The sequence below is a fragment of the Choloepus didactylus genome, chromosome 5, assembly GCF_015220235.1.
Source record: "Choloepus didactylus isolate mChoDid1 chromosome 5, mChoDid1.pri, whole genome shotgun sequence".
Classification (NCBI taxonomy): Eukaryota; Metazoa; Chordata; class Mammalia; order Pilosa; family Megalonychidae; genus Choloepus; species Choloepus didactylus.
This window is the reverse complement of record NC_051311.1, coordinates 55,477,638-55,504,033: the sequence shown is the minus strand read 5'-3', so window position 1 is coordinate 55,504,033 and position 26,396 is coordinate 55,477,638. Positions and strand designations below refer to the sequence as shown.

General features: G+C 38.3%; 2 protein-coding genes across 2 annotated transcripts; one reads left to right on the top strand and one right to left on the bottom strand.

Annotated features, from left to right (window-relative positions):
- STMP1 (short transmembrane mitochondrial protein 1) lies at nt 1-26,396 on the top strand. Its single transcript, XM_037836093.1, has 3 exons — nt 1-108; nt 24,332-24,385; nt 25,337-26,396. The coding sequence occupies exons 1-3, from the start codon at nt 94-96 to the stop codon at nt 25,409-25,411; spliced, it is 144 nt and encodes a 47-aa protein (XP_037692021.1). The 5' UTR covers nt 1-93; the 3' UTR covers nt 25,412-26,396.
- LOC119534060 (60S ribosomal protein L9) lies at nt 19,603-20,236 on the bottom strand. Its single transcript, XM_037836092.1, has one exon. It carries the CDS (start codon nt 20,223-20,225, stop codon nt 19,647-19,649), a length of 579 nt encoding a protein of 192 aa, XP_037692020.1. The 5' UTR covers nt 20,226-20,236; the 3' UTR covers nt 19,603-19,646.

Here is a 26,396-nt window from a genome sequence, read left to right as displayed (position 1 = left end):
CGCGCGTCCCGCCCCTCGCCCCGGGGGAGGCAGGCTGAGACCGGCCGGAGCTACAGACTGTCTTCGTGCCTTCTCGCCCTTCCCACCGGCATCATGTTCCAGTTCCTGGTGAGTGGAACTGTCGAGAAGCGGGGCGGGGGCTTGGCCCAGTGGCCACGGCGCGCAGGGCGCGAGGCCTCGGATGCCTCGGACCCCTCCGCCCTCGCGGCCTCGCGACACCCCGGAGCAGGTCTTGGCCGGGAGACTGAGCATGGGTCCCGCGATCTCTTCAGCCCCCGCGATTAGTCGTCTATTCCCGAGGTGGGATGTGCAATTTGCTTTCTGCCTTGCCCCAAGTCCCTTTGCCAATATTTTCCTGCAGCCATCCAAATCTAAAACTTTGAGGTGTCAGAGCATGCGTTTCTAAAGCTTCTTACTCTGCGGTTCCCAGTCCCATTGTGTAATACTCGTGTTGTCTTTAATGACTTTTGTAGACTCTCCCCCTTCTGCCCTCCGGTTCCCCGACACAGACACAGATCCCACCCTTGGCCCTGTTGGTTAGCTTTTTTGAGAACGTATGAGGGCGGGCAGGGCCTGGAATAAACCTTAAATTAGTAGGCCGCTTCTTGAGGTGTGGAAACACAGGGTCTTAGTTATATGCTTAGGGAGCTCTCTTCAGACCTTTTATAGCTTCCAGACTTTGAGGGAGGGTAGTTGGTGGAATGAGTCTGACACTGGTATACAAGTATTTTTTTCCAGAATGCTCTTTTTGGGGAAATGAGTAAGCCGATTATCACTTATGACTCGTTATTTCAGTTTAAAATTAACCATTGTTTCCAACATTCCCATAACTAGTTTAAAACATTGTATTTCCACGACTGCCTGGAGAAGGTTTTAGGAAGACTTGTCAATCAGATTTCCAAGTGAAAGTCTTTCTGCCAATTTTTGTGTGTTCAAAACTTAATGCGTTTGACCTCTATTTCTAATGAGGCATGTATTCTAGTATCTTTTCAGATGGCCAATGGAAATCTGGTGACTCGGGATGAGATTCTTTCCCAAATGTTATACTGTGTTCTCTATCAAAGAAATTAAAAAAGAAAAAAGTGCCCCTTCTGTCCTTTTGAAAGATAATTGACTTTTAAATCTCTAGTCCCAAAGAAATTATTCTTGACATAAAACTTCTCAACTAAGACAGGGCTGCCCCATTGCTTCTGAAGTTTCTCCATTGTCCTTATTAGGCAGTAACCTAGGATTTAATAGAAATAATTACTATCATTTACTTGTAGGAAATGCTCACGTTAAAAGCAGTATCAGCCCTGAAGTGTAACATGATGTAATTGAGCCTCCTACTACAACTGTAACTCACTGATAAACTGGGAGGACATTGCTGCAGTTATAGTTAACTTTATAAGTGCTTTTCCAGAGTGAGTTTATTTGGTTTTGCAATAAGCTTTTGCTGTTTATAAACATGAATATGACCGATTTGAGAATTCAGAATTCTCACTATTTAAGTTATTCCTTAAATTACTAGTTCAGGAGTATCATGACACTGTTCTCATCTTCTGTTTTTCCACCTACTCTGTTCTTCCACTTCCTTGCTGCTTTTGTTGAAAGAAGTAGATATCATTACTTTTCATTCTTTCAAATGATTCTTTAACTCTTTGAACGTGGACAAGTCTTCTCTTTGCTTTTAGTCATTTCATCTATAAAACAATGGGGTTGAAGCAAATGATCTATAAATTCTCTAGCTTTTAACCTGTGACCAGCCATCATGTCATAGTGGTTAAGAGGTGAGATTCCAGAATCACACTCCTGGGTCTGAATACTAGCTCCATCGTTTTTTGAGCTGGGGAAACTTGGGCAGATTACTTAAATTCTCTATGCTTCATTTTCCACATTTGAAAATGGGAACCTACCTCATGGTTTTGTGGTAAGGATTGAAAATGAATTAATACACAAAAGTTAAAACAGTGGTACTTAATTAGAGCTCAGATGTTCTGCTTCTCTTTTGTAAGGTGTCAAGCTGATTTCTGAAATGGGAATTAGCTTACCTCAGAAGAAAGGTGCCGGGGAAAGGCTTGCAAGTGATGAATCGTCACCAATTAAACATGCATTGTCATCACACATTTTGGAACCCTCTACAATGTTCCCTACGATTGTTTTCCATGGGACATCATTTGATAATCATTGTTCATGATTGTATTGCTTATATATTCCTTTCATTGTTCTTTGCTCTTTGGATTAAAATATTCACTCATTAGCCCTATTTTGAAAAATGTTTTCTGTGATCCTGCTACTTCTTCTTCCTTTTACTACAGTAGCTTCCTCAGTTGCATAAGGTTTAGCTCCAGTTGTTTTAAGGAAACTTTTGACACTTGAAAGGAAGCCTCATATATATGACAGGCACTGCTGGGGGCTTTGTTTGCAAGGCCTGTTGTAATTTCTTGCTTTTCTTTTTCTGTTCTTACCTCTTGAAGTCTGCAGCATTTGATATGCTCAACCACCTCCTCTTTAATCCCTCTTCCCTTGGTTTTTGGGTCCCATATCTCAGTGCTTTCCATCATTCTTTCAAATTATAACACATAAAGAAGTAATTTTGTGGAAGAACCTGCACAGAGTAAAGGTAGTTGACTCTGGGTGCTGGCTGCCCCAGCAGCTCTGGGTATCAGTATCATCTTGGTGTACCAGTTGGAAACTGCCCTATCTAATCACTCCCTGTTTTTACTGGCTTCTTTTGGTTACTGGGAGTTTCTCAATTCTACTACTCTGTCCAAATCCAGCCTTAGAGAGGGTGTTCCTTATCATGCTGTCCTCTCCTCTCTGCTTACAGCTTCCCAAAAGCTTTAGTCACTGTTCTGGTTTGCTAATGCTGCCGTTACGAAAAATACTAGAAATGGATTGGCTTTTTTAAAAAGGGTTGATTTGGCTACAAATTTACAGTTCTATGGCTCTGAAAGTGTCCAAACTAAGGCATCAACGAGAAGATACCTTCACTGAAGAACAGCCGATGGTGTCTGGAAAAACCTCTGTTAGCTGGGAAGGCACATGGCTTGTATCTGCTCTGGGGTTCTGTTTTCAAAATGGCTTTTTCCAGAATGTCACTCCTTCTCTGGAGCAAACTCTGGGCTAACATCTCCAAGGCAGTCAGCTTCCAAAAGTCTCTCTCTCTTAGCTGCAGCACTGAGCTCCTGTCTGAGCTCTTATAGGACTCCAGTGATCTAATTGAGACCCATGCTGAATGGGTGGGGCCACACCTCCATGGAAATAATTCAGTTATCACCTACAGTTGGTGAGTCACATCTCCACAGAAACAACCTAATCTAAATATTCCACAAGATTGGATTAAAAGATGGCTTTTGGGGGGACATGATAAATCCAAACTGGCACAGTCATTTTCTCTGAGTTCAGTTCCCTGACATCAGCGGCATACTGAACAACCGCTGTCTTACTTTCTGTCTCAGGCCCAGTATGTCTGAGCCCTCTCTCTGACCTAATTTCTTTGTTCCCCTGCCCTGAGTTTGTGAAATTAGGAATTCTGACATAGTCTTTGTTTCATTTCCCTTCATCATTCTTCATTTCATTTACGTGCTATATGCCTGTCACATTTTTACCTGCTATATATTCTTGGGCCAGTTATTTAACTGTCTGTTCTCAGTTTCTCCAACATATACTGGGGCAGTAATAGTACCTGCTTTATATGAAGAGCGCAAGTATACTCATGAAAACGAGTTAGAGTGTTACCTGGCACATAGTAAGCACCCAGTAAATGTTATTGTTTTAAGACATCAAGTCTTCATTACTCACCTTATGAGAACTTTTATCTTTATGTTTCTGCTGCCAAGTTCATAGAGCAGGTCTTTTTCCACCTCACTCTTGGACTAGCTACACTAGCTTAGTTGGGGTAGAATTACAGGTTTTGAGTTGGAAGGGTTATTATATGTCCTCTAGTCCAACTAATATGCTGCTTGTCTCCACTGCTAATGGGCATCCACTTTAGTTGGGTCACCTCTATAATAGGCTCCCTATTTCTCAGGGGATAAATTTCATCTTTGGTCAGGATCGCCTTACCTGGTTCTACTTTTTGGCCTTAAAGGACAATTCCAATCCTCATAACAACCTTTTAGATATTTTAGATTTTCAACCATTATCTTGGCACCTTCCCCCATCTATCCACTAGTCTTTTCCTTAGGCTAAATATCTCCACTTCTTCCACCCATTCTTTGTGATTTCAGGTTCACACTGGTTGTACTTCTTTCAGTATTCTAATTTTTGAATCATTTTTAAAACTGGGCACTCCAGATGTAATTTGATCAGCCATAGGAAAGTAGGGCTGTTGCCTCTGGTTCTATACAGGTCTCCTTTGACTCCTTTGGTTTGCCGTCTCTCATGCAGCTGCCAGATTAATCATCTTTAATTACCTTACTCTTCACATTATTCACAGGCTCAGATACTGTTAATGGCCTCTTTGTCCTTCAATATCAACTCTTAATCACTTTTGCTTGATTTTCGGGGTTTGTTAATCTGGCCCCATGTCCTTTCTGTCTGCCCTTTAACATATACCCTCTGTTTTAGACTGGCTAGGCTAATGTTACAGATCTGTATTAACCTATGAATCATCTTGTGTTCATACCTTCCTTCATGCTTTTTCCTTTATCTTCTCTTCTGCCTTTCCTGCTACATTTCATGACCAAACTCAACTCCCATCTTTTTCCACAAAGCCTTCTTGTTGATTTAAGCTCCTGTCTGAAATCTACACCATTGTGTCTTTGTACCATTATGCTGTACCTCTCCTTTTATGTAGATCTTGCATATCCTTCATTCAGTGTTTTATTATCTTCTCAGTAATGGTCTTGCACATTGTTATATTTATTTCTAGGCAGTTTTTAGTTTTTGTTGCTATCATGAGTTGCATCGTTTTCAAAATTACATTTTCAAATTGGTTGTTGCTGACGTATATAAATGCTAATTAATCTTTTATAAGGATTTTGTATCCAGCAATCTTGCCTATCTAGTATTTGCTCTAGTATTTGGTCTGTAGATTCACTTGGAAGTGAATATGTGAAGGCAGCCATATCTCCCATAAATGACAGTTTTGTGGTGTTTTCCAATTTTTATATTTTAGATTTCCACTCCCTGTTCCTTTAAAAAAAAAAAAAAAGGCTAGGACTTCCAGTTCAGTGCTAAGTAGAAGCAGTGACAGTGAACATCCTACTTTTGTACCTGCTTTTAATGAAAATGCTTCTCAAGTTTCAGTAATGTTTATGTTTGTGATATTTTCTAACAAATTAAGGAAATTTCCTTTTATTTTTAAGAGGTTTTTATTATGATTGGCTGCTAAATTTTATCCTCCTATTCCCCTTCGATGATTTTTCATATGATTTTTCTTTATTGTGTTAATATGAATTACATTAATCGATTTTCTAATACAAAGCACCTGAACTGTGTGATCCATTCAAACCATCATTTGGTAATGTGCTGTGTTGTGTTCACTGCAGCGTCATGTATTTTAGTCTTGACTTTCTAGAATAGATCATAAATTCCATGGGAGGAAGCACCATGCCTTGTGTTTCCCAAGCACATGGTGTAGTTGAGGGCCTACTAGGTAGTTGGTACTTTGCGAATGATTTCACTTATTTAATTAGATCTTTCCGTTTTGCCTGATCTCTACTCTCAGATATTCATACATGGAATATTTGAATGTGCTTCTTTGCAAATATGCAAACCAGGTCTACCTGATGTTCTTTTTCCAGAGTGTTACTGGCCAACTTTTTCATGAATGTGCCTATTTATTTCACTGATTCACTTAAAGAATTAACAGCTTTTCCCTTTTCTTCATTCTGTAAGGAAAATTATTGAATATGAAACCTAATTTATTCTAAAAATGTATTTCTCCCTTGTAAGTAGTAGTACAAGAGATATAGGTTATATTCTCAGCAGATTTTCATTTTAATGTGCAGAATATGGATTTTATTATTGCTTGAAGCAGTTATTAAACACATTTGATAGTTTATAATCCTTTTGCAAGGCTGAGTATGAAGTGGATTTTTAGTATAAAGGGGCGTATTAGTCAGGGTTCTTTAGGGAAACAGAACTGACAAGTATGTGTACAGGATAGATAGATAGACAGATAGATAGATAGATAGATAGATAAACACACACACTCATGTCATAAGCTGCATATACCTTGTTACTTAACAATCCTAGCAGGATTTAGGATAGTACTTTGTAATGAAATACATTAACTATTTTGTGGTTAAACATATTCTTCATTGAGGTCTAAAGCCACATCCTGCTGTAGTTTCTGTTTATATAGTGAAAAATTAATATTCACACTAAAGCATGATGAATAAAGGCTATAAATAGTCTCATAACAGTTCAGCTTAGGTGTGATTCATTTGCTGCCAAATGAATTATGAAGAAACGTGATTTGAATAGAGTTTTGGTTTTTACAATTGTGGATGGTGGATTGTGGAACTGCACTGATTCCATGTGCACTCTATAATTATAGATTTGGGAAACGTCATCTTTTCTGAGGTGCACTGCTCTGTGCCAGACTAACTTCCCTTCTAGTGCTCTTAGGTCCAGCCGTGTCTTCTCACTCTTCTGTGCTACAGAGCACTTTCCTCATTTCACTCCTCTGCTCCCCAAACTTCTAGTGTCTTATCATTCATTTTCCCAGTGGTTTTGTGAGAAGAAGCTACTTTTTCATATTCTTAAAGCCTCAAAATTATTGCAGAGTTTGTGACTGACAGTGATGTTTTTAGTGTTAAGCTGGGGAAGATGGTGTTCATCTTCTCTCTGCATTATTTTCTTTGCGGTATATACTGTGTGACGGGGGATTTCTGATTTGGAGGGGCACCATGGTAATGACATCTAGATTTAAGAGCTGCTGATGAGGCTTCCAGGACTTGGCTTGGAGGAAGTTAAGGATTCTTGGCCATCAGAGAGGTTTCAGACTCATTCAAGAACTTTTGTAATTTGGTTTCAAATTAATTAATTAATTAATTCAAATTAGTTAATTAATTCTGTTAATTTGGTTTCAAACTAACTTCTCAGACTCAGATTTAGAGTTTATTTTTCTGTTTAAACTTGCCTACTTGCCTACTTACCATCCCATGAACAACATATACACATTTTTCTGGTTTCATGCCATTTCTCCAACATTTCTCTTGACAAAATACCCCCATTTCCTTGTATCGTATATTTAATTTTACAGTATCCCGTTGGTAGACCTAGTAATATTCTAAAATTGGATATCATTTGTATTGAGGTTCATGGGTTTTGTTTTGTTTAAAATACCTGCCAGTTTTCCACTTGTCCTGATGTCTAGTGAAGTTACCAAGATGAAGCCATATTATATATGCCACATTTATTTTGAGACAAATATGTTAAGAACCAAGAATACTAGAATGTTGGATCTGGAAGGAACATTGTTAGTGTAATGTTTTATAAATCAGAAATCTCAAATCATCAAAGTTCTAGGGGGGTTAAGTGTCTTGTTTAAAGGCACACAGCTACATGGTGGTAGAGCTAGAACTCTTGTCTATTTTTTCTTGAAATTATCTTGAACATCATTTACTGTCTGCTTGGTGTTAGAGCGAACATTCAAAGTTGATTTTCTCTCTCTTTTTAAAGCAAATTTAATACTCTTTCTGGATTTGAAAACCTGCTCTGTCTACCTGATTTCTGCACATAGGAGTGAAAGTATCATTCTGTTTCTTGGTGCCACCTTAGTAAAAAATATTTCATGTAATGTGTCTAATCTGATGATCAGAAAGTGATTTTTTGATTACAAACTATATAGCCTTTTTTAATCGTTCTCAATTTACTAACGATAAACCAATTTAAATAATGGTTTGGGTGCTTAAAGCTTAGAGGGGACCCAGCTAGCTGTATTCTATTCCCCCATCTTTAAGTTGGAGACTCCAACTTAAAGATGAAGTTAGACCATGGCCATACATGATTGATGGCGTTAAGTGCCACACTTTGTTTCCCCATTTTAATCTTTCTGCTGTGTATTGAATAGTAGGAGCAACACTGATTAAACAGAATGATAAGAAACAGTCTGATGCCAGTTTGAATTCATGATATTTGAAATTAGGCCTCCACTTGGAGGTTCTTAATTATTGGAAGAAAAACAGGGAACTATAGATGAGCATTAAAACTTGAAGCTTAAAGAGCTCTGGCCTTTGTGCTACATAGGGAATGTTTTAAATTTTCATGGAAATTTTTGTTCAGGAAAAGAGTTACCCAATGGGATAAACATTTATAGTTTTCTAAAAATTGTGCCTGTCTCTCTGGTCACTATATTAGAGTCATGTTCTCTGCAGGCCTTAGTGCCCTGCCCATTAGACTCCATACATGGTAGAGTGAGAGGCCATATGCTCTATAAGTAATATGTCAAGGTTTTCTATTCTTTTCTGTCATTGTATATTTTGGTTTTTGAGCACAAATCTAATATAGGCTGTCCTTTGCTTTTTGTTGTGAATGACCTTGGAGAAGTCACTTCATCATCCTGGGTCTTAGTTCCTCTTTTGAAATACAAGAATATTGAACTGTAAAAATCCCTTTATTCTGTAGGATGCTATGATTTCATTCAGTAATTTTTTAAAATTATTTTTTATTGGAGAAGATTTGGGTTTACGGAACAATCATGCATAAAATACAGGATTCCCATGTACCACACCATCACTAACACCTTGCATTAGTGTAGAACATTTGTTAAAATTGATGATAGTACATTTTAATATTGTACTATTAATTAAAGATCATGGTTTAACTTAGGGTTCACAGTGTAGTGTAGTTTCATGAATTTTTAAAAAATTTTTATTCTGTTACTGTATGTACAATCTTAACATTCCCACTTTTAATCATATTCAGATATATATTTCATTGCTGTTAATTGTGTTCACAGTGATGTGCTACCATCACTACCATCCATTACCAAAACATTCCCATCATTCCAAATAGGAACACTTTACATTTAAAGCCTTAACTTCCTATTCTCTAACACCTCCCGTACCCTGTCCTCTGGTAACTTGTAACCTGTATTCTAGATTCTGACTCCGAGTTTACTTATTCCAGTTTGTTCTAGTTTGCTAATGCTGCCAGAATGCAAAACACCAGAAATGGATTGGCTTTTATAAAAGGGGGTTTATTTGCTTGCACAGTTACAGTCTTAAGGCCATAAAGTGTCCAAGGTAAGGCATCAGCAATCAGGTACCTTCACTGGAAGATGGCCAGTGGTGTCGGGAAAACCTCTGTTAGCTGGGAAGGCATGTGGCTGGTGTCTGCTCTGGAGTTCTGGTTTCAAAATGGCTTGCTCCCAGGATGTTCCTCTCTAGGCTTCAGCTTCTCTCCAAAATGCCACTCTCAGTTGCTCTTGGGGCATTTGTCCTCTCTGAGCTTCTCCGGACCAAAAGTCTGCTTTCAAAGGCCGTCTCCAAAATGTCTCTGCAAACTGCAGTTTGTCTCTCAGCTCCTGTGCATTCTTCAAAGTGTCCCTCTTGGCTGTAGCAAGCTCGCTCCTTCTCTCTGAGCTTATATAGTGCTCCAGTAAATTAATCAAGGCCCACGCTTGAATGGGCAGGGACACCTCCATGGAAATTGTCTAATCCATAATCACCTGCAGTTGGGTGGGTTGTATCTCCATGGAAACACTCAAAGAATTACAATCTAATCAACACTAATACATCTGTCTATACAAGATTGCATCAAAGATAATGGCGTTTTGGGGGACATAATACATTGAAACTGGCACACAGTTGCTTCAGATCAGTGTGATCATACAATATTTGTCTTTTGGCTTATTTCACTCAACATGATGTCTTCAGGGTTTGTTCTCTTTGCTAATGCTGCTGGAATGCAAAACACCAGAGATGGATCGGCCTTTATGAAAGGGGGTTTATTTGTTTACACAGTTACAGTCTTAAGGCCATAAAGTGTCCAAGGTAACACATCAGCAGTCGGGTATCTTCACTGGAGTATGACCAGTGGTGTCCGGAAAACCTCTGTTAGCTGGGAAGACATGTGGCTGGCATCTGCTCCAAAGTGGCTTTCTCCCAGGACGTTCCTCTAGGCTGCAGTTCCTCAAAAATGTCACTCTTAGTTGCACTTGGGGTATTTGTCCTCTCTCAGCTTCTCCGGAGCAAGGGTCTCCTTTCAACGGCTCTCTTCAAACTGCAGTTCCTCTCTCAGCTTCTGGGCATTCTTCATAGTGCCCCTCTTGGCTGTGGCAACTTGCTCCTTCTGTCTGATCTTATACAGTGCTCCAGTAATTTAATTCAGACCCACCCTGAATGGGCAGGCCAGCACCTCCATGGAAATTATCCAGAGTCATCACCCACAGTTGGGTGGGGCACATCTCCATGGAAACACTCAAAGAATTACAATCTAATTAACACTGATAGGTCTGCCCACACGAAATTACATCAAAGATAATGGCATTTTGGGGGACATAATACATTCAACCTAGCACAGGGCTCATCCACGTTGTTGGATATGTCAGGACTTCGTTTATTTTTTTTTTTTTTAATCTTCATTTTATTGAGATATATTCACATACCACGCAGTCATACAAAACAAATCGTACATTTCATTGTTCACAGTACTGTTACATAGTTGTACATTCATCACCTAAATCACTCCCTGACACCTTCATTAGCACACACACACAAATAATAAGAATAATAATTACAGTGAAAAAGAGCAATTGAAGTAAAAAAGAACACTGGGTACCTTTGTCTGTTTGTTTGTTTGCTTCCTTCCCCTATTTTTCTACTCATCCATCCATAAACTAGACAAAGTGGAGTGTGGTCCTTATGGCTTTCCCAGTCCCATTGTCACCCCTCATAAGCTCCATTTTTATACAATTGTCTTCGAGATTCATGGGTTCTGGGTTGTAGTTTGATAGTTTCAGGTATCCACCACCAGCTACCCCAATTCTTTAGAACCTAAAAAGGGTTGTCTAAATTGTGCGTAAGAGTGCCCACCAGAGTGACCTCTCGGCTCCTTTTGGAATCTCTCTGCTACTGAAGCTTATTTCATTTCCTTTCACATCCCCCTTTTAGTCAAGAAGATGTTCTCCATTCCACGATGCCAGGTCTACATTCCTCCTCGGAAGTCATATTCCACGTTGCCAGGGAGATTCACTCCCCTGGGTGTCCAATCCCACGTAGTGGGGAGGGCAGTGATTTCACCTTTCAAGTTGGCTTAGCTAGAGAGAGAGGGCCACGTCTGAGCTACAAAGAGGCATTCCGGAGGAGGCTCTTAGGCACAATTATAGGGAGGCCTAGCCTCTCCTTTGCAGCAACTGTCTTCCCAAGGGTAAAACCTACAGTAGAGGGCTCAACCCATCAAACCACCAGTTCCCTATGTCTGTGGTCATGTTAGCAACCATTGAGGTGGGGTAGGCCAATACCCCTGCATTCTCCACAGGTTCCTCAAGGGGGCACTACATATTTTTTTCCTTTTATTTTTTTTTTTTTTTTAAACCTTTTTTTCCTTTTTCAATCAACTGTATGGAAAAAAAAATAAAAAAAAAAAAAAAGAAAGAAAAACATACAATAAAAGAACATTTCAAAGAGACCATAACAAGGGAGTAAGAAAAAGACAACTAACCTAAGATAACTGCTTTACTTCCAACATGTTCCTACTCTACCCCAAGAAAGTTACATAATATAGCAGCATTTCTGTGAACTTGGTCCTACTATATCCATCAGAAATTAACAGACCATAGTCATTCCTGGGCATCCCCAGAACGTTAAATGGCATATCTGTTCTTCTTGGATTACTGTTCCCCCTTCCTTAATTGTTCTCTATTGCTAGTTCCCCTACATTCTACATTATAAATCATTCGTTTTACATTTTTCAAAGTTCACATTAGTGGTAGCATGTAATATTTCTCTTTCTGTGCCTGGCTTATTTCACTCAGCATTATGTCTTCAAGGTTCATCCATGTTGTCACATGTTTCACGAGATCGTTCCTTCTTACTGCCGTGTAGTATTCCATCGTGTGTATATACCACATTTTATTTATCCACTCATCTGTTGAAGGACATTTGGGTTGTTTCCATCTCTTGGCAATTGTGAATAATGCTGCTATGAACATTGGCGTGCAGATATCTGTTCGTGTCACTGCTTTCCGATCTTCCGGGTATATACCGAGAAGTGCAATCGCTGGATCGAAGGGTAACTCTATATCTAGTTTTCTAAGGAACTGCCAGACTGACTTCCAGAGTGGCTGAACCATTATACAGTCCCACCAACAATGAATAAGAGTTCCAATTTCTCCACATCCCCTCCAGCATTTGTAGTTTCCTGTTTGTTTAATGGCAGCCACTCTAATCAGTGTTAGATGGTATCTCATTGTGGTCTTAATTTGCATCTCTCTAATAGCTAGTGAAGCTGAACATTTTTTCATGTGTTTCTTGGCCATTTGTATTTCCTCTTCAGAGAACTGTCTTTTCATATCTTTTGCCCATTTTATAATTGGGCTGTCTGTATTATTGTCATTGAGTTGTAGGATTTCTTTATATATGCAAGATATCAGTCTTTTGTCAGATACATGGTTTCCAAAAATTTTTTCCCATTGAGTTGGCTGCCTCTTTACCTTTTTGAGAAATTCCTTTGAGGTGCAGAAACTTCTAAGCTTGAGGAGTTCCCATTTATCTGTTTTTTCTTTTGTTGCTTGTGCTTTGGGTGTAAAGTCTAGGAAGTGGCCGCCTAATACACGGTCTTGAAGATGTTTTCCTACATTATCTTCTAGGAGTTTTATGGTACTTTCTTTTATATTGAGATCTTTGGTCCATTTTGAGTTAATTTTTGTGTAGGAGGTGAGGTAGGGGTCCTCTTTTCATTCTTTTGGATATGGATATCCAACTCTCCCAGCCCCATTTGTTGAATAGACCATTATGACTCAGTTCAGTGACTTTGGGGGCCTTATCAAAGATCAGTCAGCCATAGATCTGAGGGTCTATCTGTGAATTCTCAATTCGATTCCATTGATCAATATGTCTATCTTTGTGCCAGTACCATGCTGTTTTGGCAACTGTGGCTTTATAATAAGCTTCAAAGTCAGGGAGTGTAAGTCCTCCCACTTCGTTTTTCTTTTTTAGAGTGTCTTTAGCAATTCGAGGCATCTTCCCTTTCCAAATAAATTTGATAACTAGCTTTTCCAAGTCTGCAAAGTAGGTTGTTGGAATTTTGATTGGGATTGCATTGAATCTGTAGATGAGTTTGGGTAGAATTGACATCTTAATGACATTTAGCCTTCCTAACCATGAACATGGAATATTTTTCCATCTTTTAAGATCCCCTTCTATTTCTTTTAGTAGAGTTACGTAGTTTTCTTTGTATAGGTCTTTTACATCTTTGGTTAAGTTTATTCCTAGGTACTTGATTTTTTTAGTTGCTATTGAAAATGGTATCTTTTTCTTGAGTGTCTCTTCAGTTTGTTCATTTCTAGCATATAGAAACATTACTGATTTATGTGCATTAATCTTGTATCCCGCTATTTTGCTAAATTTGTTTATTAGCTCTAGTAGCTGTATAGTCGATTTCTCAGGGTTTTCCAGATATAAGATCATATCATCTGCAAACAATGACAGTTTTACTTCTTCTTTTCCAATTTGGATGCCTTTTATTTCTTTGTCTTGCCGGATTGCCCTGGCTAGCACTTCCAGCACAATGTTGAATAACAGTGGTGACAGCGGGCATCCTTGTCTTGTTCCTGATCTTAGAGGGAAGGCTTTCAGTCTCTCACCATTGAGTACTATGCTGGCTGTGGGTTTTTCATATATACTCTTTATCATATTGAGGAAGTTTCCTTCAATTCCTACCTTTTGAAGTGTTTTTATCAAAAACGGATGTTGGATTTTGTCAAATGCTTTTTCAGCATCTATTGAGATGATCATTTGATTTTTCCCTTTTGACTTGTTAATGTGTTGTAATACATTGATTGATTTTCTTATGTTGCACCATCCTTACATGCCTGGAATGAACCCCACTTGGTCATGGTGTATGATTTTTTTAATGTGTCTTTGGATTCGATTTGCAAGTATTTTGTTGAGGATTTTTGCATCTATATTCATTAGGGATATTGGCCGTACTTCATTTCTTTTTATAACTGAATAATATCCCATTGTATGAATATACTACATTTTATTTATCCATTCATAGGTTGATGGACACTTGGGTTGTGTCTGTCTTTTGGCAATTGTGAATAATGCTGCTATGAACATCAGTGTGCAAGTATCTTTTCAAGTCCCTGCTGTCACTTCTTTTGGGTATATACCTGGTAGTGGGATTGCTGGGTGTGCTGGTTTGAATGTATTATGTCCCCCAGAAAAAGCCATATTCTTTGATGCAAACTTGTGGGGCAGACGTAGTAGTGGGGATTAAGTTGGAACGTTTGGATTAGGTTGTTTGCATGGAAATGTGCCCTACCCAACTGTAGGTGATAACTGATGAGGTATTTCCATGGAGGCATGGCCCCACCCATTCAGGGTGGGTCTTGATCAGTGGAGCCATATAAATGAGCTGACAAACAGAAGGAACTTAGTGCAGCTGTAACTGACATTTTGAAGAGGAGCTGCAGCCAACAGGGACACTTATAAGAAAGCATAGGAGCTGCAGATCAGAGACAGTTTGAAGATGGCCGTTGAAAACAGACTCTTGCTCCAGAGAAGCTAAGAGAGGACAAATACCCCAAGTCCAACTAAGAGTGACATTTTTGAGGAACTGCAGGCTAGAGAGAAACATCCTGGGAGGAAGCCATTTTGAAACCAGAACTTTGGAGCAGATACCAGCCACGTGCCTTCCCAGCTAACAGGTTTTCCAGACACCATTGGCCATCCTCCAGTGAAGGTACCCGATTTGGACACTTTATGGTCTTGAGACTGTAACTGTGTAACCAAATTAACTCCCTTTTATAAAAGCCAATCCATTCCTGGTGTTTTGCATTCCTGCAGCATTAGTAAACTAGAACACTGGGTCATATGGTAGTTCTGTACTTAGCTTTCTGAGGAATTGCCAAACTGTCTTCCATAGCAGCTGTACTATTTTACATTCCCACTAGCAATAAATGAGTGTTCCTATTTCTCTGCATACTCTCCAAGAGTTGTTTTCTGTTTTTTTAATAGAACCCGTTCTAATGGGTGTGAAATGGTATCTCATTGTCGTTTTGATTTGCATTTCCCTGATGGCTAATGATGTTGAACATCTTTTTATGTACTTTCTAGCCATTTGCATATCTTCTTTGGAGGGATGTCTGTTCAAGTCTTTTGCCCATTTTTAAATTGGGTCGTCGTCTTGTTAAATTGAAGGATTTCTTTATATATACTGTATATTAATCCTTTTATGGGATATGTGGTTCCCAAATATTGGAAAAAATATGGGCTATCTTTTTACTTTCATGATAAAGTCCTTTGAAGCACAAAAGCTTTTAATTTTGATCAGGTCCCATTTATTTATTTTTTCTTTTGTTGCTTGTGCTTTGGGTGTAAAATCTCAGAAACCATTGCTTAACATGAGGTCCTAAAGATGGTTTCCTATGTTTTCTCCTAGAAGTTTGCTAGTTCTAGATCTTATATTTAGGTCTTTGATCCATTTTGAGTTGATTTTTGTATATGGTGTGAGGTAGGGGCCCTTTTTTTGTTTTGTTTTTTGTTTTTTGTTTTTGGCAAATGGAGATCCTGTTTTCCTGGCACCATTTGTTAAAAAGACTGTTCATTTCTAATTGAGTGGTCTTTTCCACTGTGTCAAAAATCAGTTGGCTATAAATGTGAGGGTTGCTTTCTGAGCTTTCAGTTCTATTCCAATGGTCCTTGTGCCAGTACCATGCTGTTTTGATTACTGTGGCTTTGTAATAAGTTTTTAGGTCAGAAGTGTGAGTCCTCCAACTTCATTCTTCTTTTTCAAGATGCCTTTAGGTATTCAGGGCCCCAGACCCTTCCATACAAATTTGATGATAGGCTTTTCCATTTCTGCAAAGTAGGCTGTAGGAATTTTCATTGGGATTGCACTGAATCTGTAAATTGCTTTGGGTGGTATTGACATCTTAACAGTATTTAATCTTCTAATCCATGAACACAGAATGTCTTTCCATTTATTTAGGTAATTTAAAATTTCTTTTAGCAATGTTTTGCTGTTTTCTGTGTACAAGTCCTTTATATCCTTGGTTAGGTTTATTCCTAGATATTTGATTCTTTTAGTTGCTATTGTGAATGGAATTTTTTTCTTTATTTTTTTTTCTTCTGATTGTTCATTGATTATGTATAGAAACTACTGATTTGGGGGTGTTGATCTTGTACCCTGCCATTTTCCTGAATTCCTTTATTAGACTGGGAGCTTCTTGTGGATTTTTCAGAATTTTCTGAATATAAGATCATATCATCTGCAAATAGGGAAAGTTTTACTTCTTCTTTTCCAATTTGGATGCCTTTTATTTCCTTTTATTTTCTAATTTCTTCTAGAACTTCCAGTACAATGTTGAATAAAACAGTGATGACAGCAGGCATCCTTGTATTTTTTCCTGATCTTAGAAGAAAAGCTTTCAGTCTTTCCCCATTAAGTAGGATGTTAGCTGTGGGCTTTTCATATATGCCCTTTATCATGTTGAGGAAGTTTCCTTCTATTTCTAGTGTTCAGTGTTTTGGTTTTTGTTTTTTGTTTTTTTTAAATCAAGAAAGGGTGTTGTATTTTGTCAGATGCCTTTTCTGCATCAACTTGAGATGATCATATGGGTTTTTTCCTTCATTTTGTTAATGTGGTTTATTACATTAATTGATTTTCTTGTGTTGAACCATCCTTGCATACCAGGGATAAATCCCACCTGATCATGGTGTATATTCCTTTAATATGCTATTATATTCAGTTTCCTAGTATTTTGTTGAGGATTTTTGCATCTGTGTTCATATGAGATGTTGCTCTATAGTTTTCTTGTAGTATCTTTATCTGGCTTGGTATGAGGGTGTTGTTGGCCTTGTATGAGTTACGGAGTGTTCTTTCTTCAGTTTTTTGGAAGAGTTTGAACAGAATTGGAGTTGAAGTTTTCTTGGAGTGTTTGGTAGAATTCCCCTGTGAAGCTTTCTGGTCCTGGGCTTTTCTTCATTGGAAGAATTTTGATAACTGATTCAATCTCTATAGTATTAATTGGTTTGATGAGGTCTTCTGTTTCTTCTTGAATCCATGTAGGTAATTTGTGTTTCTAACAATTTGTCCATTTCATCTAGGTTATCTAATCTATTGCCGTACAGTTTGTTCATATTATTCACTTATAGTCCTTTTTATTTCAGTGGAGCCAGTGGTAATGCCCCCTTTGCATATCTGATTTCATTAATTTGTATCTTCCCTCTCTTTTTCTTTGTCAGTCTAGCTAAAGGTTTGTTGATTTTATTGATCTTTTGTTTTCTATTTCATTTATCTCTGCTCTAACCTTTATTTCCTTCCTACTGCTTGCTTTAGGTTTAGTTTGTTCTTTCTTTTATAGTTCTTCCAGTATTGAGGTTAGGTCTTTGATTTGAAGTCTTTCTTCTTTTTTTAATATAAATGTTTAGAGCTGTATATTTCTCTTTCAGCACTGTGTTCACTGCATCCCATGTTTTGGTATGTTGTATTTTTATTTTCATTCACCTCAAGATATTTCCTAATTTCACTTTTGATTTCCTCTTTAACCCATTGGTTGTTTAAGAGTATGTTGTTTAATTTCCACGTATTAGTGAATTTTCCCTCTCTCCCTCTGTTATGGATTTCCGGCTTCATTCCTTTGTGGTCAGAGATTATACATTGTATGATTTCAGTATTTTTTAAATTTATTGAGACTTGTTTTGTAACTGAGCATATGGTTTATCCTGCAGAATAATCCATGTGCACTCAAGAAGAATGTGTATTCTGTTTTTGTTAGGTGCAGAATTCTATATATGTATGTTAGGTCTAGTTGGTTTAGTGTATCATTCAAGTCCTATACTTCTTTATTGATCTTCAGACTAGATGTTCTATCCATTATTGAGACTGATGTGTTCAAGTTTCCTACTGTTAATGTAGAACTGTCAATTCCTCCCTTCAAATATGTGAGTATTTGCTTCATATATTTTGGGGCTCTGCTGTTTATATGTGTGTGTGTGTATATATATATATATATACACACAATTGTTACATCTTCCTCTTGAATTGTCCCCTTTATCAGTAAGTAATGACTGTCTTTGACCCTTGTAACTGTTTTTGATTTAAAAATTATTTTATCTGATATTAGTATAGCCACCCCAGTTCCTTAGAGTTACTGCTTGCATGGTGTATTTTTTCCATCCTTTCACTGTCAACCTACTTGTATCTTTGATTTTAAGGTGAGTCTCTTGCACAGCATATAGTCGAGTCATGCTTTTTTTTTTTTTATTAAATTCAGTTTTATTGAAATACATTCACACACCATACAATTATCCATGGTATACAATCCACTGTCCACAGTATGATAACATAGTTATGCGTTCATCACCACAATCTATCTCTGAACATTTTCCTTACATCAGAAGGAACCAGAACAAGAATAAAAAATAAAAGTGAAAAAAGAACACCCAAATCATCCCCCCATCCCACCCCATTTGTCCTTTAGTTTTTTTTTTTTTTTTTTTTTTTTTTTTTTTTTATCTGAGATTCTGTTTTATTATTGCTTCTACCAAAATCCCTATACAAAATTAGACAAATGAAAAGTGGGGGCACATTCTCAATATCAAAATAAAATCTTAAAAATTACCCAAACCCATGAATCTCGAAGACAATCGCATAAAAATGTAGCCTATGAGGGGCGACAACGGGACCGGGAAAGCCACAAGGACCACACTCCACCCCGTCCAGTCCACGGACGGATGAGCAGAAAAATAGGGGAAGGAAACAAACGAACAGACAAAGGCACCCAGAGCTCTCCCCCACTTCAACTGCTCCCCTTCACTCCAACCACCACTCCCGTTATCCTTGGGTGCGCGCCAACGAAGGTGTCAGGGACCGACCCAGGTGAATGCACAACCATGCAACGGCACCGCGAACAATCGAACGCACGACTTGCCCTGCATGACTGCGTGGCATGCGAACACATCTCAACAAAATGAAGATAAAAAAAAAAATTATCCAAGAGGCAACACTTATTCTTCCTAGGTTTACCTAAATCATTGACAATGGAATTAATACTTAAAAATTGCCAGTTATAAATACATTTTTGGTTCCACTTAGATAACAAAAAAATAAATATAATAATAGGAAATTTCTGTAGTTAAAGATGAACATCTAATCATAAATACAATGCTAAGGTTCTCCCAAAATGCCTGAAATTCTAGCCTGGAATTCAGTGTAATTAGATTTCTATTAAAAAAAAAAAAAAAAAATTCATGGTTCAGCAAAATTACAGACACCGTTAGCATCTCCCACTTCCAGATCTGATAATAAGCACTCTCGTGTCACCTGTCACCGGTACTATACTATTCCTTGTCTGAAATATCATCCACAAGAACCAAATCCAAGCCATGTCACCCATTAAGTCCTAGTTACAACAGAGAATGTTTTTAAAATAATAATTAAAAAAAAAAAGCCTGAAATTAACAGATGAATTTTATTGCATCTTTAAAATCACAAATAGGTCTGGCATCTTGTTGTTTCCATTGCTGCACAACTCTTAGATCTTATTCATCAGCCTGCTGAACTGTTCCTTTTTCAGAGACATAGATACCATCCAAAAATTTTCTTATATCCTTGTTTTTAACTGTTGTTGCTTGCTGAATCAAAGCAGCTGAATTTGATACAAGTTCAATGTCATTTCCTTCAAGAATTAACTCATCTTTCTGGGCTTGAGATACTGAACAGGCAACACCTGGCCTCATCCGAACCCTGCGGATATATTTTTCACCCAAGAAATTTCGGATTTCAACCAGAGATCCACTCTCCTGAATAACAACGTTGATGGGGAAGTGAGCATACACAGACCTCATCTTGTAACGGAAGCCCAGTGTAACACCCTTGATCATGTTCTGTACATGACTACAGATAGTGCGAACTGTAGCCAGCTCTTTTCTATTTCCCCACCATTTGTCAACCCGAAGCCTCTTCTTTTTCTTCCCAAGTAAACTGAGCTCGACATTGATATGATTGAAGTCCCTCCGCAGGGTTCCTCGGGGGCCCTTCACAATAACTGTGCGTCCCTTCAGCGTGACGTCGACATTTTCTGGAATGTCGACAGTCTGGTTGCTGAGAATGGTCTTCATTCTCGCAGCAGATGCGGCAAAGAGGGTCCTTTAGTTTTTATCCCCATTTTTCTACTCATCCATACACTAGATAAAGGGGGTGTGATCCACAAGGTCTTCACAATCACACTGTCACCCCTTGTAATCTACATTATTATATAATTGTCTTCAGGAGTCCAGACTGCTGGGTTGGAGTTTGGTAGTTTCAGGTATTTACTTCTAGCTATTCCAATACATTAAAACCTAAGACGTGTTATCTATATAGTGCATAAGAATGTCCACCAGCGTGACCTCTCGACTCCATTTGAAATCTCTCAGCCATTGAAACTATTTCGTCTCATTTTGCATCCCCCCTTTGGTCAAGAAGATACTATCAGTCCCACGATGCCGGGTCCACATTCATCCCCGGGAGTCATATTCTGCATGGCTGGGGAGATTTACAACCCTCGGAGTCGGGTCCCACATAGAGGGGAGGGCAGCGAGTTCACCTGTTGAGATGGCTTAGTTAGAGAGAGAGTGGGCCACATCTGAGCAACAAAGAAGTATTCAGGGGGAGGCTCTTAGGCACAATTATATGCAAGTTTAGACTCTCCTTTGCAGTAACGAGCTTCATAAGGGCAGGTCCCATGATCGAGGGCTCAGCATATCAAACCGCCAGTCCCAATGTTTGTGACAACATCAACACCAGTCCAGGTGAGGATGTCCAACACATCCGCACCTTCCCCCAGATCCTCGGGGCTGGGGAGGGGGAGGCTGTAAATAGATTTTTTATTATCTGCCCAGATTACTCTGGGATGTGTCACTATTTCACTCCAGCCTATACTAACCTACTGTATCTCACTTCCTATTCAAAGTTCCATGCAATTGTGGTGTTTGAACAAATCGACTGTAGAGTTGTACCGTTTAGAAAATTTAGATATTGTACCAAATAGATTATCTCTTCCCTTCGTCTCATATGGAAGTTGAAGTTTTAAAACACAATCAGTTTCAACCTTTACCCTTTGGCCTGGCTTGCCCTGGTCTTAACCAGACCTGCTTCGAGTCATGCTTTTTTATCCATTCTGCCAAACTCTGCCTTTTGACTACAGAGTTAAATCCATTACTTTTAAAGTCACTACCGATAATACAGGTCTTCTGCTATTTACTCTTTAGACTTTGTAAGTCTTATACCTTTTTGTCCTGTTAAAGCCTACTTTTACAGTTTTTTGCTTTCTTGTGTTGTACCACATTGAGTGGCTCCTCATTTCTATGTGGGTATATATTTTCATCTGTTTTCCTTGTGGTCACCATGGGGATAAATTTAACATCCTAAATATATAACAATTATATTTGGTTTGATACCAACTTAACTTCAGTAGCATGTTCATATGCTTTTCCTATACCTCTCTGTCCCTACACCATTTTTTTTTGGTACTCATTACTACTTATGTCTTTGTACATTTATGTCCAAAAACCTAGTTTTATCATTACTTTGTATGCATTTGCATTTTAGCATCTGTAAGAAGTAAGAAGTGGAGTTACATACCAAACAATACTCAGTACAATAATACTAGTATTTATAATTAACCGAATGGTTACCTTTACTGTAGATTTTTATATCTTTATGCTGCTCTGAACCATTGTCTAGTGTACTTACATTTGAGTCTGAAGGACAATCTTTAGCACTGTTTGTCGGGCAGGTCTAATGGTGATGAACACCCTCAGCTTTTGTTTATGTGAGAATGTCTTAATCTCTCCCTCATTTTTGAAAGTGAGTTTTGCCATATAAAATTCTTGACTGGCAGTTGTTTTCTTTCAGCACTTTAAGTATTTCAACACATTGCCTTTCTGCCTCCATGGTTTCTGATGAGAAATTGGCACTCAATCTAATTGAGACTTCCTTGTATGTAAAACATTGCTGTTCTCTTGCAGCTGTCAGTGTAATCAATATATGATGGGTGTATTTTTCTTCATGTTTATCCTGTTTGGTATTCTTTGAGCTTCTTGGATGTGCATATTTATGTCTTTTGCTAAGTTTGGGAAGTTTTCTGTCATTATTTCCTGTATTGTTTCCTTTGTACCTTTCTCTCTTCTCCTGGGACTCTCATAATGTGAATGTGGGTGTGCTTGTTTTTCGCTTTTAATATTTCTTTTATTTTTCTACTCTTCAGCCTGACTCATTTCAGGTGTCTTGTCTTCAGGTTCACTAATTCTGTCTTCTTCCAGTTCCAATCTGTTCTTGAAACCCTCCTGGGCCTTGGGTTTCATTTCTGTTATTGTGGTCTTCAACTTCAGTAGTTCTGTTCAGTTCCTTTTTAAAATTTCTGTCTCGTTACTTAGACTCATAGTGTTCGTTCTTTGTTTTCCTGATATCCTTTAGTTCTTTCTCTGTACTTTATTTCATCTCCTTGAGCAATTTTAAGACCACTTTTTTAAAGGCTTTGTTTGATATGTCCACATTCTTGTCGTCTTCATTGATGTTTTCTGTATTTTTATCATCTTCCTTTAGATGGGCCATCATTTCCTGTTTCTTTGTTTGTTTTGTACTCTTGTTGCACACTGTACATTTTAATGTTTTAAAATGTTAACTCTGGGATTTATTCCCTGAGATGTCAGTTTCCTGGATTTGTAACCAGCTGGTGATAAGACAGAGATTTTCTTGAGCTTCAGTCCCCCTGTCAGGAAGGTCTGCCCAAGGCGAATGCAGTGTGAGAGTTTTCCCTATTTTTCTGGGCCTCTGTCTTGTACTGGGCTATTTATTTATTTATTTATGTGTGTGTGTGTGTGTACTGCGCTTTTGCTTGTTAGTTGTTTTGGAGTTCCCTTGTTTACAGGAGTTCAATTGTCCATTTGTTTCCTTGGGGACAAACCTCCCTCTCCTGGCATTTGAAGCTGACAAACCTTTGTCCCAGACTGTTCAACTCTATAGTTTTTACACCCCTTCCCTTGTCTCATTCTGCTTTTGCCTGAAGGGCAAATTCTGGGAGGAAGGTCATCCCAGTGAGAACTTTCCCAAGGTGGCCTTTCCCAGCCAAAACAGGGCCAGGGAACCTTGAACAAGTGCAGACCGGCTCCAAAGTACCCTATTGAGGGGATCAAGAAGAATAAAACTTTTCTGACAGCTCCCCGAAGCTGAGCTTTCCTGGCCTGCCCAGCAGATGCAACCGTCAGCTAACTGTGCCCAGTAGCCCTGAGGAAGCACTGCATCTTTAAATCTCCACTGTCTCCGCCCGCTCTCCAGGGACTGTTCAAACAATGGCTGCTGTTGCCTTTGTCTGGGGCAGGTTGAAACAGTATCTGCCCTCAGAGCGTGGACTCAGGGATGCCTTGATCAGTATTTGGCCATGCCCACCCCTGTTCTTGGGGAAGAGGATTTTTATGTCCCTTTCTGTCAGCAGCAGCTAGTCAGGAACTGGACCCTGTGGCAGCCTGTTGCAGGAGTCGGGGGTGGGGGGCACTGCGGTAATTTATCAGCCTCTTCCTCCTGCTTTTCCCTGGATGCTGTACGGTGTTCTTCTGGCCTCTGGAGTTTCAAAATAATTGTTTCAGACAGTTCTTGCTTGTTTAATAGTTGTTTTGGTGGAAGGACGGAGTCCTGGAGCACCCTCCTCAATCATCTTCCCTGGAAGTCCTCCTCTCATTTAATAATTTTTACAATTTTATTTGATGGAGAGGGGAATAGCAATACCTGAATGATCCCAGAACCAAAAGGAAAAACAAAACAAAAAAAAAACAAAGCAGATTTCAGCAACAAAAATCAGATCTTTGACTTGGGTTTCTAGAAAACTTATAGTTAAGTATTTCTTATGGGGAGAGAGGGAAAGAGAGAATGTGTGTTTTTTGTTTTGTTTTAAGTATTTTGGGGAGTTGTGAATGGAACAAGGACAATTTAGGGTAGATTTCTTTAGTGCCACCATTGAGTCTTACTTTTGTGTTAATGGTCCTTAATGACTTTGGGAGGATATTTCTATACTTGTTTGATAGAAGAAAAATGTGACTCTCACATTATGCAGAGCCCTAGACTGGATGCTGGGGTCCTCTAATTGTTCTGAGCTCCTTAGGAAAATATTGTATATGTAGTTTGGTTTGGTATCAGACTGGCCCAGAACTTGATATCCAATGTAACTCTTCCTTTTTTATTCTTTCAGCTTGGATTTACTTTTGGCAATGTGGTTGGAATGTATCTGGCTCAGAACTATGATGTAAGTAGTTATGTCCATGTCCTCCTTGAGTCCATATAACTGTTTTATGATGACTTGTATTTGCTCAAATAAGGTGTGCCTTTCAACATAAATGAGGTTCATGGGTCTAAGGAAAAAGTCCTGAATTTTGTTGAAAGGTTTCCATTATTTAAAAAAAAACTATTTCCACAGAAGCATCAGTTCTCCGTTTCACCACAAGAGGGCAAAATCCCATCAGTTTAGATGGTCTCATGACTCTAAGCTGTTTGTTATCCCGGAGTAATATTGATTTAGGTACTTAAAGTTCTATGGAAAATCATGTGATAAGTAAGAATTTAAAGGTGAATTAGATAATCTTTTCAACACCCCTACCCAGTAGTAGAGATGACTGAGAATTTTGGAGATGGATCTATATGGTGTGGCATGTTTAAGGACAGTTTTGTGACATGGAAAGTCGTATTAGCCTTCCTTTAAAAATAGGGATGTTGAAAACCATGTAACACAACTGTTCATGAATAGGGATACTGGAAGGGTAATGTTTGTTTTAAAGAGACAAGGAAGTGAAACATTAATTTATGATTTATTTTGTAATGAAGATTTTGTGTAACAGGGAATTCCCTTTGTCAGCCTTCACCTCAGCCATATGGCTTTCTAGTCAGTGACTTTATTAATTTATGTGACATGTATTGTTTTTATCTACAACTTCTACTTGACACTGGATTGAGGGGGTAAGTATATATATAAAAGTAGAAGTCAGTATCTGTGCTTTCAGGGAGGGAGCATATTTAACTTACAACTTCTCATAGCCTTATTATGCAGTTAAAGGATAAGAAATAGCACTTTAGCTGATCTCTTTTAAAGGGAAAAAAAAAGAAAAAAAAGGCTTGTAAAAACCATTTGTCCTTAGAGGAACAGAGGCAGAATAATATTAGATAGGTACAAAATATAAGTAATCTTTTCTCTTTTTTAAAGATACCAAACCTGGCCAAAAAACTTGAAGATATCAAAAAGGACTTAGATGCCAAGAAGAAACCCCCTAGTTCCTGAAGCTAACTACAGCTGTCTTGGGATACACTGATTGTACTATCCTTGAAGGCCTTCTTTACCATCTGAACCAAAAGCTTTTGTTTTAAACACCAGCCTCAGCAGCAGTTTTCTTCTTTGCTAAACCCTGAGTTGCCTTAGAGCAAAAATGAGGCCACAAGTTAAGAACTACCCTTACTTTTCCAATGTCCTTGCCTCTTCCCATCCTTCTTCCAGCTGCTTGTGAGATTCTAAGACTGGAATTATGGTGCTAAATTAGTAAATATGTCCTTTAATTAGTAGTCTTTTCTTTATTCTTTGGGATTTCTGCTACCTGTTTTCAAGATAAAAATTGATGAGTTTTGTATAGCTGATCAGATACAAATAATGCTAATTTCACAATTACAGCAATAAGCATTTGGTACTTATGTTGTTTCACGGTAATTAAAATTAATATTTAGAAGCCAGTTTCTAGTGAATTATCCGTTTATTTTATATTGTTGTCAGGCAGCTCCATAGTTGCTAATTTAACCAATAAATCAATTTATTCTTCATTACCTGAGAAATTATATTCTGAGAGTTGTGTCAGAACTGGAGAATTTTTAAAGTATGTAAAATAATGATCTTTCTCCTCAGTAGAATTCATGGTCTATTTAGTATGCACATTTTCCTTACTGATATATTTGATTCAGCTCTTTTCCCTCAAAAGAAGCATTCTTATTTTAAGAGATTACAGGTGCATTTGACATTATACATTAAGTAAATGAAAAGTGGTCTATAAGGGAAAATTTATGCCTTTTCACATTTAAAAAAGTTATTTACATTATAACCTTTAGAGATTCTTGTAAGAAAACTTTGGCCCAAATGTATAACATCAGCACCTCAAAAGGAGAATTTCTGCTTCTCTTTGCAATTTAGGTTTTGTTTTTTCTTGCAATCAGTAATGACCCTTGTAAATTGTCAGATGTGTAATTATTACATATTTTACTTAAATAAAAAAGAAAACCAA

What these genes read in the sequence shown, in the direction of transcription:
- STMP1 (XM_037836093.1), top strand. An exon ending in ATCTGGCTCAGAACTATGAT is followed by an intron (nt 24,386 to 25,336) that starts GTAAGTAGTTAT and finishes TCTTTTTTAAAG; the next exon opens with ATACCAAACCTGGCCAAAAA.
- LOC119534060 (XM_037836092.1), bottom strand. Translation starts at nt 20,225, where the DNA reads ATGAAGACCATTCTCAGCAACCAGACTGTCGACATTCCAGAAAATGTC.